The sequence below is a fragment of the Sciurus carolinensis genome, unplaced genomic scaffold, assembly GCF_902686445.1.
Source record: "Sciurus carolinensis unplaced genomic scaffold, mSciCar1.2, whole genome shotgun sequence".
NCBI classification, from domain to species: domain Eukaryota; kingdom Metazoa; phylum Chordata; class Mammalia; order Rodentia; family Sciuridae; genus Sciurus; species Sciurus carolinensis.
In genome coordinates this window covers 37,411-53,519 of record NW_025920421.1, presented here as the reverse complement: position 1 = coordinate 53,519, position 16,109 = coordinate 37,411, and the positions used below count along the sequence as shown (strand labels likewise).

At 38.6% G+C, this 16,109-nt stretch overlaps 1 protein-coding gene across 1 annotated transcript; it reads left to right on the top strand.

Moving 5' to 3' along the window:
- Window positions 1-12,248: 12,248 nt before the first annotated feature.
- Window positions 12,249-13,184, top strand: LOC124975719 (olfactory receptor 7E24-like). The gene has a single exon (XM_047538303.1). The coding sequence runs from the start codon at window positions 12,249-12,251 to the stop codon at window positions 13,182-13,184; it is 936 nt and encodes a 311-aa protein (XP_047394259.1).
- Window positions 13,185-16,109: the final 2,925 nt, after the last annotated feature.

The following is a 16,109-nucleotide window of genomic DNA, read 5'->3' as shown; positions in this document are numbered from 1 at the left end:
CCTGGTGTCTAGGGAACATTTCTCCAATGGTCATGATGTCTTAGTTACTGTTTTCCTCTTCCTCATTCCTATCACCCCTTCCTAATCTTTTGGACTGTTTGTGGAACAGTGTGGGGGACCCATTTTTCCTATTATGGAGATGGTGGTCAGTCTAAGGGAAGTAGAGCTATTGAGGAGGAAAGAAAAAGCATTGAGTGAGATTTCTGGGGCCCTACCACCACCAAGAACACAAACTTCACTGTCCGCAGAGTTGAATTTTTCCACATGGGTGTCTTCTCCCCTGGCTATACAAACTCTTTGTTTGTCCTGATGGTGACAAAGCAGCATTTCCACAGTCCCACCTCCACCCATCATCTTCCTTAGTACTTACAGAAAAATGCTGGGTCTCTGCTGTGTCATAACCAGGAGCTGAGTATCCAATCATCCTCTTCTGCCAAGTCTCTACTTAAGACTCAGCCTCTAGTCTCAGGATTGATATAAACACAGTGGCTGATAGATGCTTCCTGATTCAAACAACAATGGGAAGAGGAGCTACAGTCAGGGAGTCCACTGGATTGGAGCCACACACTGAAGACCCACAGGCACAGGCTGAGTATTAACTGTCAGAAGACCTTGGGGGCTCCACGCACAGAGCTCATAATTAGTCAAATTGGTTCATGTTCTCCAAATCTCTAAGGGCTTCCTTACTTATCAGTAACAAAGAAAAGGAGTAAATGAATGTCCCTAAAGGCTATGGTCTCCTCTATTCAGTGAGAAATTTGTGTGTAATATTCATTTATTTCAAGTATTTTCATTAACATTTTTTAATTGTATGTATGAATGGGATTTGGTATGACATTTACAAACATTCACACAGTGTGCAAGGATCCTTACCTAAACATCCTCCTTCTACACTCTCCGACCCAAATAAGCTCATGCTCCCCAATTCCTGATAATCACTACATACACACACACACACACACACACACACACACACACACAACCATGTGTGTGTGTGTGTGTAAGAAAGCATTTGCCATAGACCCATCTGCACCCATTATGTCCCCAGGGTGTATGTGGGTGTATGCATGTGATATATATATATCACATATATATCACATACATAGCACTCATAGATGTCTACCGCTACAGCAAAAACAGAAAATTAACACAAAGACTATGAATATCACACTACAAAGGTGTCTTAATCGAGATCACTGTAGGTCATTATAGAAAGCAAATCGAGATCACTCTAGGTCATTTTAGAATGCAGTAAAAAGATCCACACATAAGAATAGCAGAGAAATATATTCCAATGTGCATAAAACCCAATGCAAAAATATAAGAATTATGAAAAAAATAAGATGGTAACTATTAAAGGTCATAATTCCCCAGCAATTCATCCCCAACATATTTAAGTGGATGAAATTCCAGATAAATAATTCAAAAGAATGATTATAAAAATAATCAATGAATTACAAGAGAGAAAAACAACTGAATGAATTAAGGAAGTCAGTACAGAATATGATTGAGAAAAACCAATGAGGAGATAGAGATATTGAAAAATATATAAACAGAAATCTTGGAAATGAAAGACACAATAAATCAAATAAAATGTTCAGTTGGAAATCTCCCTAACAGAGTAGATTATGCTGAAGACAAAGTGGCCAGCTTTGAACATTCAGAAAGTATCAAAGAAAAGAAAATACGCAACTGTGATCAGAATACACAAGAAATATGGGACGGCATTAAGAGATCAAATTTAAAAATCACTGGAATTCAGGAGGAGTGTTGGATGCAGTCTAATGAAAATGATAGCCTCTGCAGGGAAATAACAGTAAAATGTTCACACCTTTCAAATGAGAAGAACATCAAGATACAAAAGGCACTCAGAACCCCAAATCAATAAGATCAAAAAAGAATCTCCATGACACAGGACTACCTCCATTCTATGATGAAACATGGTAGGAACTACATATCTCAAAATACAAATATATGGTCACCAAGGAGCAGGATTTATAGCTATAGATGTTTAGGTTGGTTTCCTTTGCCAACCTATATTTCAAATAGATTCCAGGACAGATTAGACTGTCCTGCTGTGAATCTCTTGAGGGTTTTTTTAATGTTCCTATTCCTCAGACTTTAGATTATGAGATTCAGCATAGGGGTGACATCTGTTTACATCACTGACTGCTACTTATTTCTGGGAGAATGTGAGATATCTGAAGCAAGGTACACTTGAAAGTCTGTTCCATGCAAATAGTAAGTGACCTGTGAGATCCACAGAAGAGGAAGGTTTTATACTTTCCACCTGATGATGGTATTCTCAAAATAGAGAAAAATGTTTTATAGTAAGAGAAAAGAATCCCTAAGAGAAAAAGAAATCCAGAGGTAGCTGCAGCATAAAAAGTCACAGTATTATTGGTAACATATCTGTATAGGTTAGATTAAGAAACTGAGGACAGTCAAGACAAAACTAGCAAGTTCTACAATCTTTAGGTGGGATATTGGAAGGAAATAAAATGACCCAGTAGTGAGTTCAAAACGCTATCCGAAAACAACATTGACACTAAGAAGTCACAGAGGTGAGGGTTCACAATGACAGGGTGCTTGAGAGGATTACAGAAGACTGTAGAAAGGTCTTTGGCCATCACACTGAGAAGCAGCTTACGTATATCCAAGGAAAGATAAAGAGAGACCTCTGTGTCAGGCAGCAGAATTACATGTTCTGTTCTAAGATGGGGTGTGCACATTAAATCTGGACCATGGGAAGGATGCAATAGATGTCAGCCAAGGATAGAAAGAAAATCATAGGTATGTGAAGGTGGAACTCTCATGTGACAGGCGGAGTGATGGAAACATTTCCAACCCCAGTGAGCAGGTACGTCCTCAGGATTAATCTGAAAAGGATAGGCTGCAGTTCAAGACCTACTTAGAGACCATGAGAGTTCTGAAGCACCTGTTAATTTTAATAAAGAAGTAGGGATAGAGAAAATCAGAGAAGTACCCAGCAGTCTCCGTGTGTGCTTATCTGTGTATATGTGTGTGTGTTGGTCAGCTTTATGTGGTCAGGATGAAGTATTGAGAAAACAATTTCACGGAGGGATCATTGATCTTGGTTTGCCTTTTCAGAGGTTTCGTCCATGGTTGTTTTAGTCAGCTTTGCATCGCTATGACAATAACAGGGCAGAGTAGCGGATGGTGAGTTTGGCTCATGATTTCAGAGGTTCAGTTCTTGGATGGCTGACTCCATAGCTATGGGCCAGGTGGCAGAAGGGCATGGCAGAGGAAAACAGCTCAGAAACTGGCAACCAGGGAGTAGAGAAAGAACTCCACTCACCAGAGATAAAATATAAATTCTGAAGGCACACCCCCAGGGACCTCCAGTCACAACTTACCTGCCTATAGTTACCACCAAGTAATCCATATCAGTGAATTAATCCACTGATTAGTTCACAGCTCTCATAATCTAATCCTTTCATTTCTGAAAATTCTTTCAGTCTCGTTCATCAACTTTTGAGGGGCACCTTGTACCTAAACCATAACCATGATCAGTGGGATCTTCTGTTGTTTCTGGGGTGGTGATGAGGCAGAGCATCATGGCAGAGAGATGATGGAAGGAACATGGGCTCAACTCAACGATACCAGTAGCAAGCAAAGACGAGGGAGGGAAAGAGGCCAGCGAAGATGCACTGTTCAGGGTTCATGCTGCCAGTGATGACTTACTCCATCCAATAAGCCCCACTTCTTTCTCTCTCTCTTCCTGCTCCTTTCTTTTCTTTCTTTCTTTCTTTCTTTCTTTCTTTCTTTCTTTCTTTCTTTCTTTCTTTCTTTCTTCTTTCTTTCTTTCTCTTTCTCCCTCTCTCCCTTCCTTCCTTCCTTCCATCATCTTTCTATCATATCACTGACCTATCTCATTGGTTTCACCATGACTTTTTCACACATCCATGTGTCATGTATTGACCCTGTCCACTCTCCTTTCTATTTTCTCTCCTTTTCCTCTCTCTCTGCCTTTTCCTGACCCATCTTTAGGTCCCTCTTTTACCTTCAGGTCATATTTTTTATTGCTTTGTCATATGAAGGAAAACATGCAGTACTCATCTTTTTGTGTATGACTCATTTTGCCTATCATGATGACCTCTAGTTGCACACATTTTTCTGCAAAAGCTAAGATTTTTATTTTTCTTTATGGCTAAAACATTCTCCATTCATTGGTATATATTTATTTTGAGAAATATCTGTTTAAATAATTTGTCCATTTTTTTGGATCACTTACTTTGTTGTGGTTGTTAAGATTTTGAGTCTTTTATATGCTCTGTATATGAATCCTCTGTCATATACATAGTTGTCAAAGATTTCTACCCCTAAATGTTGCCTCTTCACTTTTTTGTTTGGTTCATTAGTTGTACAAAAGCTTTTTAATTTCATTGGTCAATTCTTGCTTTTGATTCCTGAGTTACTAGAATTCTGTCCAGGAAATCATTACCTATGCCAATATTTGTAGTGTATCTTTTTGTCTTCTAATAGTTTCAAAATTTCAAAAGTAGGGGTCATTTTGTGGCTATCCAGTTTTTCCCAGTACCACTCCTTGAGAAGGCTGCCCTTTTCCTGTTGTATACTTTCAGAACATTTGTTGTTCTATTTCTATTTCTTTCTTCAGCATTTTGCAATTTTCATAATAAGTTCTTTCGTATCTGTAATAAGACTTATTCATAGATATTGTAAATTTTTGAGGCTATTGTGAATAGGATTGCTTTCCTTTCTCAGTGATTTTGTTATTGGTGTAGAGAAAAGCTACTATTTTTGTGAGGTGCTGTTGTACGCGGGCACTTTACTGAATTTCTCAGTTCAGAGAGTCTTTTGGTGGAGACTTTAAGATTTTCTACATATTGAACAATAGCAAACACATTAATTTTCCCCCCTCATTCTTATTTGCCTTTTATTTATGTCTTTTGTGGAATTGCCCTTACTGAAATTTGTTTTAACATAGTAGGAGCAGTGACCGTGGACACCTCTGTCTTATTCTTGATCTTAGAAGACATGTTTTCACTTTTTCCCATGTATGCTGGTTACGGGTTTATCAAGCACAGTCTTTATTATGTTTAGATCTGAACTTTCCATACCAGTTCATTCAGGGCTTTTGTCACAAAAGGAGATTGAATTCTATCAAAGGTTTCCCTCTATCTGTAGAGATAACCATGTAATTTTTATCCTTGATTATTTTTGTGCTGTATTATATATTTTGATTTGTGTATGTTGAAACATCCCTGGAGCGAAGTCAACTTGGTTTTGGTGTGTGATGAATGAAACAAATATGTTAATGATGCAAGGCAGAACCAGGACACCTAACTCGTGTCTCAGAATTCCATCTCAGATGGTCCAGAACTGCAGCCTGTGCACTTTGGACTGTTCATATCCATGCACCTGGTCACAGGGTTTGGGGACCTGCAGACACCTTAGAATCTGCCCTAAAGAGCCCCTTGTATATCTTTCTCTCCAAACTGTCCCTGCCTGACATATAATTCATTTTCACCACAGTCCTAAAGATGATTGTGGACATCCAAACTCAAAGTAGAGTTGTGACCTACATAAGCCTCCTGACATAGGTGGCTTTTCTTCTCATTTGTGTATGCATGCGACCTGTGGCATTCACCCCCGTTATCACCCAGCCATCGTGAACTCTCATCTCATTCACTTCTTAACTTTTGTCTTTTTTTAGGTTAGTGTTTTGTAATTCTAGCTGAACAATTCATTTGCTTTGAAATTTAACTATGCCAAGGATGCGAATATTTCAATATTTTATGTCAGTCTTTTGAAATTCTTAATTTCACCTGGTCTGATGGCTTCCAAAATAACATGATTGCATACTTTGGTTTTGCTATATTTGTTTTCTTATTTCCCGTTATGGAGATCCATTTATCTTAGAGTAAATTTACTTCTTCCATTATAATCATGTCACTAGGTGAAAATTGTAAAGATTTTTCGACCTGTGTATCTTATCTGCAGTTTTTTGTTGATTTTATCAAATGAAATTTGGCATGTGTCTTAGTTCAGCTGTATTGTATTTTCCCAGAAATGTTGCTGTTCCTTCAGTGATGTACACCACGATCACCCCTGTGCTGAATCCTTTCATCTCCAACTGTGAAAGGAGAACATTGGAAGTGGCCCAGGTAGGGTCTACAGCGGCTTAGCCCAATGTGAGGAACTGTGGCATCCATTTCAAATATAGGTCTGTGAATCGTCCCTTTAGTCACACTTGTAGGTAATTCAGTAACTTGTATTCATGGTCATGTTTCACCCAATTTTGGTTGGAAGTGTTGTGAGTAGAGTGAATTAGAAATTTTTTAAATGGGTACAAATTGTTAGTTTGGGAAGATGAAAATGTTCTGAAGATGCATGATGGTCACAGTGTCACAAAAACATGAAGGTTGTTAATTTCACTGAAGTTTGTATTTAATGTAGTTAAAATGCTCATTTTTTTGTTATGTATCTATTACCTTAATAAAAATGTGGACATTAATTTTCTCTTTGTCTTCTTCATGTATTAGTGTTAGGAAGTCCTCAGAGATTTGGGTCACGTGGACCAATAGGGATAATTGTGAACTCTGGGCATTGTGCCTTCAAGTTTGAATAAAAGTCAAAACCTAGCCAACCCTCCTCTAGTCCTTCAGTTTGATGGTTCTAGCATAGTGTGCTCCACCCCTGTTCATGCATCTGGAAGGTGCATCAGGAAGCTCCTATCTGACACTGTCTTCTTATTAGTCCTAAAGATGACCTGAGTATATGCTGGGTACCAGACAAATGAGGGCCTTTGGATTTACACTCCTTGGTTTTGACCCACCAGAGAAACAGCACAACCCAGTAAGTATAGAGGGAGCCTGTGTATGAGAAGGACTCTTGGACATATTTTTTAATCACCATAAGCACAAACATGAAGGTTGGGTGGCCAGATAGTAGGGTACGAATATGCAAAGTTTCCCCCAGGAGAACTGTGAAGTTTATGCTTCCGGTTCTGGTAGGGGGACCAGAAATCTTATTCAGAATTTGCTTTTCACCCAATCTAGTCTATTTCTAAGTGGTATCTTGCATAAATTAGAAGAAAATGGGACCCCTAAACTATTTCTTAAGTGCATTAAAGGGTTATTCAGGTCATAAAAAGTATGGAGAACAAGATGACACCAACCATAACATCCTCACCCCTTATTGTGGGCTTCCTAAATACTCAGTGCCATTTGCTTTATTTCATGTATTTTATCATGCTGCAGTTATTTGAGGCCTAAATTATTATTATTTTAGAGAAAATGAAAGACCAAATTTTTATGTGACTTCTACTAGGTTTTGGGGTAGAAGGGTGATGCTGTGTTTGAACTGGGCTCTCCAATTACAGACACAGGGCTTCAGACAAGGAGGACTCTGGAAAGATGTTTCCTTCACAACACAACCAGTCATTTCTCTTCCTTGTCATTCCAGGGAGACCTTGTGCTCACTGTGCTCTTCTTGGTAGATGACATGGGACAATAGTGGTTGGCACCAGAAAATTCACTACAGTAAGGACAGTTAGAGGTCATAGGCCAAGACTACAGAAATTGTAGGCTCACAATAATCCAGCAGGTAATTATTTATTTTTTTATTTTTCACAGACTGCAGTGCACGATGTAGATTCATACCATTCGTGTGGTCATACGTGTACATAGGATAATGATGTCTGTCTCATTCCATGATATTTCATACCCCACCTCCCTCTCATTTCCTTCCACATATTCTGAAGTTCAGCACGTAATATAACAATGACTCATTTCTCTCCCTGCTCCACTCCAGGGTAAGCTTGAAAGTGTCTACTTTCTCATCTGCATCTACAATCAGCCCACCAAATCTGCAAAGGAGACATAATGTCAGGCCTCGACTTCATTTCTAATCATAAAACCCAGAAGAGGCTTATAAATATTCCTCATGTGTACCAGTGGTGAAGAGCTCTGTTTCCTCTGCTTTAAAACTTTCATTTGTCTTACTCCCCATAATTTTTTTCAGGGATTGAATCCAGAGTCTGACAATTTAATCTAGGAGTTTCTCAGCTCCATTTATTATTTCTGTGACATAGAGCAGGTTTGTAGTGTCTATGAGAATCAGCATTACCATTTGTATTTGTTTCTAGATGATACAGCTGCAGTGAGTAAGGATTAAACATTAAATAGATGCCCCCATGTAATGAATATGTAATGAATTTGTTTAAAATGACAATATAAAATGTGGCTAGACTTATTATCACTATTATTATTATTATTATTGATAAGGTTTATCTTCCCAACACTCAAAAAAATATCTTGTAGCCTGAAGTTACCATTTTCCTACTTGTAGATGGGACAGTTGATTTTTGTCCCTGTAGATGTGTATGGTGTGCATTTGGAGGAGAATTTCTCACTTTCTTTAATTTCTGGTTCTCTAGAGCTGGACTTTGGTTGGCACAGAGGAGGCATCATAGATCTGTTAAACATTGAATCGACCCTTCTTTGGCTTGCAAAACTTGGACACTTTGTTCCAACACATTTGGTGTTGTCCTGTCTGCACATTCAGACCTTTCAGAAATGTCTCACAGAAAGAAAAGTTAAAACCCTGTCTTGTGTTCGTCCATGGTGTAGATCCACGGCCCTTTTTTCATTCGACATCATTTACGGCATTCAATCTTTAAAAGATCATGGCAGAAATTTTTACAGGCATAAAGAAAGGAAACAAGGCAGAAATAGAAAGGACAGGTTCTTTTACTGTTCAGGCTGAAATGACTACTTTTTTCCCCATCATTCCAAGTTCCAGGGTCCTTTGACAACTGTATATTTCAAAAAAGTCAAAAGTCAGTATGTTCTTCATGATGGAATTCTTTACTTGGAATTCTTTATTGTGTAAAAAACACAATGACCAAATATTTAGGAAGCTCCAAAGTTCTCTTGGCTTTCACACACGATGTGAGATGGGTGTTATTCTATTTCCATTAAACTCTGTAAGCTCAGAGAGGTGGAGAGGTCTCCACACATAGACCTGCATATAGTAGCAGGAAATGTTATCTAACTAAATCATTGATTTCTCGAGCTTCATCTCAGGGCAGCTTCTCCTTTACTGGAGTGAATGGAAGTATCATTGGTTACACAAAGTGAAATGCTTCGTGAGGTTTATTGGAAGGATTATTCCTGAACAGAATTCAGGGATATTTGAATGATATATCTTAAAAATAAGAGGATTACTGATAAGGACTTATTTTTCTGGTTAAACAAATTTAGGTAATAAATGTTAAAAATCAAAGGCACCAATTGTTGGAAGTCAAACAATGACCTTCCACACACATATCTGGAAGTCCTCACTTATGGAATATGGAAGGAGGCACACTTATTTTTAAAGGATTGACAGTTGTGCTGTGCATCAGGAAACGCATTTGAAGTCACCGTACATCCTTCACAGAGACACTTAAACCATACATGGATGTAAACTAGCACACTTCATGGGCAATGGCTTTTATGTTGTATGCTACTTAATGAGCTTTAGGTGTTTTTAGAGAAGCTTTTAAGAAAAATTGTGTATCAATACATAAACAGATACTGACTTGGAAACAAAGGCAGTGTGTCTACTCCACAAATTCCTGGCAGGGGCTGCCTTTGCAGGACAGGCATTCAGGAGAATGAAATCATGTAGATAAAAAGAACTCACATTTCAATGGTAATAACTGAAATCTCTATGAAACAATATCTATGAAACAAACATGATTAAACCTTCATATTTAATATAGATATTAATGATACTAATGATAATATTATCATTAGTAACAATAGACAATATTTATTGCCCATTTTCTAAATCTCAAGAAATAATATAATGTAATGGTTTTCCACCCTGGCATTAAAGAAGGCCACCATGAACTCCACATGCAGATATTTGTATTAAATTGCTTTTGGTCTGAGATCAAGGTATCTGGCTATTTTAAAATATTCACCAATAAATATCTATAAATGAGACTTATAAACAAAATTCTCCACAGGTTCAAAGATTATTTGAGAAAGGTTCTTACAGCAACCCCCTCAGGTAGGTAATTATTTTATCCATTTTAAAGATGAGAAAAAAATCCCTTTATTTTGACATTGTTACTGTACTTTTCTATTTTTCATGTTTTAAAAATGAAATTGTAGAGTGAAGGGACAAAAGAGCAAACCTGAATTGCTTCCAGGTTCAAGTTCCAATGCGTCCCTTATTCCTGTCTCAGATGCCACTAGCAGTCTTCACTGTCGGCATTCCTATCAGCATTCTGTTCTTCTGAATTTACAACAGAATTGTCCATTTGGCTCTGCTTATAACCCGCTAAGGTTTCTCTAGTCTGTATGTCCGTGTTTTCTCAATGCCTCCAGCAAACCCATTCTAGAGGCTTCTGAACCATATGGTCAGGTGCAGTCACAGCAATGACCCCTGTTCTCACTTCCAATTTCCTGTTAGTCAGTTTTCATCTCTGTGACCAAAACACCTGACAAAAACAACCTAAGTTACCCAGGATTCATTCCACCATGCTCAGACACCAAGGAATTCAGAGGTGACTACCACTGTAGTCTAAGGTGGCTGGCTACTGCTGCTGCTAGTGGCAGAACTTGTCTTTGTTCATGTGGTGCCAATTTTTCAGGCATGAAGAATGCAAGAGTTAAAGGGTCATGGAGTCCTCCAACAAGATTTTAAAGAAAGCCCTAAAGCGTGTCTCAGGGCCAAGTCCCTTGGAGCTGCCTCAGAAAGGGTGATGTGTAAAGCTATGAAAGTGAAGCCTAAACTTCAATGGAGACCCCAAGAAGTGAGAGATGCCAAGAACAAGGGATATCTGCCCAGGGAGTCTGAAACCACACACAGTTCTGACCCAGGAAAGAGGTCACGTGGGCAGCAACTGGCAAGGCAATAGGTTCAGGGATGCCCAGGCCCTTTCAGGCCCACATCTCAGCACCTTGATCCCTTGATGCTGGACATCTGGCTCTCGGATTTAACATTCACCCACCTGATTTTCTATCTAACTTTGGTCCCCATCCTTTCTCTCGATCTCCTTTTTAGAATCAGAATATTTACTTCGTGACACTGTGCATTGGATGCATATAATTTGAATTTTGATGTTGACAGAGATTCACAGATAAGTGTTTGCCTGGAGTCTCAGAGAAGACTTTAGATTTGGACTTTTGAGCAATGCTGAAACTGTTGATTATGGTGACTCTTTGGGATGGACTGAATTTGCATTGTATGTTGGGAATGAGCTTTGGAAACCAAATTCACTGTCATGGTTTGGTCCTGGAATGTCCCCCTCAAAACTCATAAGTTGCAAACTTGGTCCCTAATGAACCAAAGTTCAGAGATGATATTTTTGGAATTAGATCATGAGTACACTAACTTCATCAGTGGGTTAATCCATTTAACACATTAATAATTTGAATAACTACACTGTATGCAGGTGAGGCACATTTGAAGGAAGTAGGTCACTGTATGGGTGACTTTGGGGACTATAATTTGTCTCTAGTCCCCCCCCACACACCCTGCTTTGTGACTGTCACAAGCATTACAGATATGGTCAGCTATATCCTTCCACCATGATGTTATTTCTCATCTCGGGCTCAAAGCAATGAAGCCATTCAGCCATGAACTGAAACCTCGGAAACGGTGAACCAAAACAAAACTTCTCCTCCTTTAAATTGCCTATGTCATATACTTTGTTAACAAAAACAGAAACCTGATTAATGTGGCCTAGAAGATAACTGACATATAACATTAACATTCTTTTCTGATTATGAGTCATTGGCTTAGTGTTTTAGTATTTAGATAATGTAGTTGTTGCAGTTATAGCTGTATTCATATATAATCTTAACTCATGGTAATTTATACCTTCACGATAGAATAACATAAAGGTATATTTGATTATTTTTAAATTTGCTTTATTGAAAAAGACTTTTTTCTTAAAGAAGAATTTTTTTTCTATTTTACAAAGATAATGGACCTGTTATATATAATGTTCTTAGTGTTTTAAAACTGGAGTTGATTGTTTCTAAAGTAGGTGTGTATAGAAGAAAGGGAATAATACAGAAATCAATAATGAAAGAGTCCTAAGAAATTTGAGATTGTTATTTTGAGAAATACTGGTAAAGGTGTACAGAACTCAATTGTGCATATGTTAATTGTGAGTGCATAAATTAAAAACACACACAGAGCACAGGACACTTGCTTATTTATTTCCTTTCCCCCGTTGCCTTTTCTTTTTGAAAGGATTTCTAATGAGTATAGTGGAACAAAATCTAACAAGTGCCTCAGAATTCCATCTCCTGGGACTCTCAGAGGATCCAGACCTGCAGCCCATCCTCTTTGGACTGTTCCTGTCCATGTACCTGGTCACAGTGCTTGGAAACCTGCTCATCCTCCTGGCTGTCAGCTCTGACTCCCACCTCCACACCCCCATGTACTTCTTCCTATCCAACCTGTCCTTGGTTGACATCTGCTTCATTTCCACCACAGTTCCCAAAATGCTCATGAACATCCAAATTCACAGCAGAGCCATCTCCTATGTGGGCTGCCTGACTCAGATGTCTCTTTTTAGCATTTTTGTGTGTATGGATAGTCTGCTTCTCAGTGTGATGGCCTATGACAGATTTGTGGCCATCTGTCACCCCCTGCAGTATCCAGTCATGATGAACCCTCATGTCTGTGGAGTCTTGGTTTTTGTGTCTTTTTTGTTTAGCATTTTGGACTCTCAGCTCCACAATTTGATTACTTTACAATTTATCTATCATAAGAATGTGGAAATTTCTGATTTCTTCTGTGACCCATCTCAACTTCTTCATCTTATCTGTTTTGACACCTTCACCAATAATATAGTCATGTATTTTACTGATGTCGTGTTTGGGTTTTTCCCCATTTCAGGTATTCTCTTCTCTTACTATAAAATTGTTTCCTCTGTTCTAAGAATCCCATCCACAGGTGGGAAGTTTAAAGCCTTCTCCACCTGTGGGTCTCACCTGTCCATTGTTGGCTTATTTTACACAACAGGTCTCGCAGTGTACCTTGGTTCAGCCAAGTCACCTTCTTCCAAGAAGGAGGTAGTGTCCTCAGTGATGTACACTGTGGTCACTCCTGTGCTGAATCCTTTCATCTATAGTCTGAGGAACAGGGACATTAAAAACGCCCTGAAAAGTTTCCACAGCAGAACATTCTAATGTCATTTTGTCATACATCCTTGCTCTAATATGGTTCAGAACCATCAGTCATTGAGACCATCATATCCTGCCTCTTTAAATCATTATTTTTGTGGTTCCATGGCTTTCATTCCACTCTGTGGTTCATATCTGAATATTATTTCCTTTGGTTTGTGTTTAATTCTATTGCTCAGTATTCTGGAATCATTTTTAATTGTAAACCTCATAATAAAATCAATAAACCCAAGTATCTTCTGTTATTTCTGAGCAAGGACCCTAGCCTCCAGGTGAAATACTGAACTATTTTTTATATAGAGATAAAAGTTACATCATCTTGAAGGTCATGTGCACTTTCTTATAAAAGTGAATGTAAGATATCTATTTAGGCATGTTATATCTAGGGGCCATACGAATTGTGCTCCATATTGAATTTTATAGAAATTACCTTGGGAGGTTAAACAACTGATGCTTGTGTCCTACCACCAGAGATTCTGATTTACGTGAGTCTGACTCATTATTAGAATTTCAAAATACTTTAAGGAAAGTTCAGATGCTGGTTCCTAAAGGGACCAGATTCAAAGGGGTTGGAAAGGAGCTTATTTTAGCATCAGACAAGGTGGTTTTCTTCAAATATCTTCTTGAAATGCCTTGTTCTGCAATGCCATATAGGTTGTCATTTTACTGGTTTTATATTATTGTTTTGATGCTTTAATCTCAATCTTCTATAGTTATATTTGATGCTGAGCAGGGTCTCTTAAATGATGACTGTGTTTTCCACCTGATTTTGTTGTTGCACAGTGTCAGGGTGGTCTGAGGAGGCTGGATGGGGCAGGGCATCAGGCAGCTCAGGCATGCACCAAGGATCAGTGTAGCCTGCATGCCGGGGAACAACAATCAGGAGCTGACAGATCAACCCTAATGTTGCCTCGCAATTGCCTGATGGTCAGTGGAGTCCCCAGCTAATCCCAGGAGGGCACAAGGTCCTCAAGCTTCACCCTGCCCACCCCAGTCTATAACAGCGATGCCCAGTTGGGGTCACATGCAAATTATCCAGGCCTCACTCTGGTGAACCGGTGATCCTCCACCGAAAGCCATCCCAATAAAGTTCTTTTTGATTACGTCTGGTCTGTCCGTTCTTCAGTTACCTCTGTCCGAGCTTACACACATTCATGCACTGTCACTGAATTTCACTACCATGAAAATTTGGTGTATTTCACTACTCCCTCCCTACCCCTGTGCCCTTACTGTTTTAGAGGATTCATTCAGTTATTTTGTCTATTGCCACATTCTCCCTTTTTGCCTTGTTGACCACTAAATCGAACCAACTGCTTGTATTCAGTTGTCTCCACTGAAATAAGGATATTTCTTTCTATTTTCTTGATTGAAAGTTGAGTGGTAAATTGTAGCATGTGGACAAAGGTAAGAGGTGAGTTGTCTGCAATTAAAATGTTTCCAACTATGCTCAAGAAATAAAGTTGGTTTTAAATAGATGTCATTTTTTTGTGTGTGCATTTTTTTATTATTATTATTGTATACAAATGGGATACATGTTGTTTCTCTATTTGTACATAGAGTCAAGGCATACCATTTGTGTAATCATACGTTTACATAGGGCAATGATGTTTGATTATTTTTTTCCCTTCCCCCCACACCTCCCACCACTCTTTTCCCTCTATACAGTCCTTCTTTCCTTTATTCTTAACACTCTCCTCATCCCTAACCCTAAACCTAACCCTAAACCTAATGCTAAACCCTCCCACCCCCCATTATATGTCCTCATCTGCTTATCAGCGAGATCATTCGTCCTTTAGTTTTTTGAGATTGGTTTATCTCACTTAGCATGATATTCTCCAATTTCATCCATTTGCCTGCAAATGCCATAATTTTATCATTCTTCATTGCGGAGTAATATTCCATTGTATATATATATATATATGCCACAGTTTCTTTATCCATTCATCAACTGAAGGGCATCTAGGTTGGTTCCACAAGCTGGCTATGGTGAACTGAGCAGCAATGAACATTGATGTGGCTGTATCTCTGTAGTATGCTGATTTTAAGTCCTTTGGGTATAGGCCAAGGAGTGGGGTAGCTGGGTCAAATGGTGGTTCCATTCCAAGATTTCTGAGGAATCTCCACAGTGCTTTCCAGAGTGACTGCATTAATTTGCAACCCCACCAGCAATGTATGAGTGTTTCTTTTTCACCACATCCTCGCCAACACCTATTGTTGCTTGTATTCTTGATAATCGCCATTCTAATTGGGGTGAGATGAAATCTTGGGTGGTTTTGATTTGGATTTCCCTTATTACTAGGGATGTTGAACATTTTTTCATATATCTGTTGATTGCTTGTACATCTTCTTCTGTGAAGTGTCTGTTCATTTCCTTAGCCCATTTGTTGATTGGATTATTTGTATTCTTGGTGTAGAATTTTTGTTCTTTATAGATTCTGAAAATTAGCGCTCTATCTGAAGTATGGTGGACAAAGATATTCTCCCACTCTGTAGGCTCTTTCTTCACATTGCTGATAGTTTCCTTTGCTGAGAGAAAGCTTTTTAGTTTGAATCTATTCCAGATTTTGATTCTTGTTTTTATTTCTTGTGCTATGGGAGTCCTGTTAAGGAAGTCTGAGCCTAAGTCAACAAGTTGAAGATTTGGACCCACTTTTTCCTCTATAAGATGCAGGGTCTCTGGTCTGATTCCGAGGTCCTTGATCCATTTTGAGTTGATTTTTGTGCAGGGTGAGAGATAGGGGTTTAATTTCATTCTATTGCATATGGTTTTCCAGTTTTCCCAGCAAAATTTGTTGAAGAGGCTATCCTTTCTCCATTGCATATTTTTGGAACCTTTGTCTAGTTTGAGAAAATTGTATTTATTTGATTTTGTGTCCATGTCCTCTATTCTGTACCGTTGATCTACCTGTCTATTTTGGTACCAATACCATG

Coding starts and splice junctions, on each gene's coding strand:
- LOC124975719 (XM_047538303.1), top strand. CDS start 12,249: ATGAGTATAGTGGAACAAAATCTAACAAGTGCCTCAGAATTCCATCTC.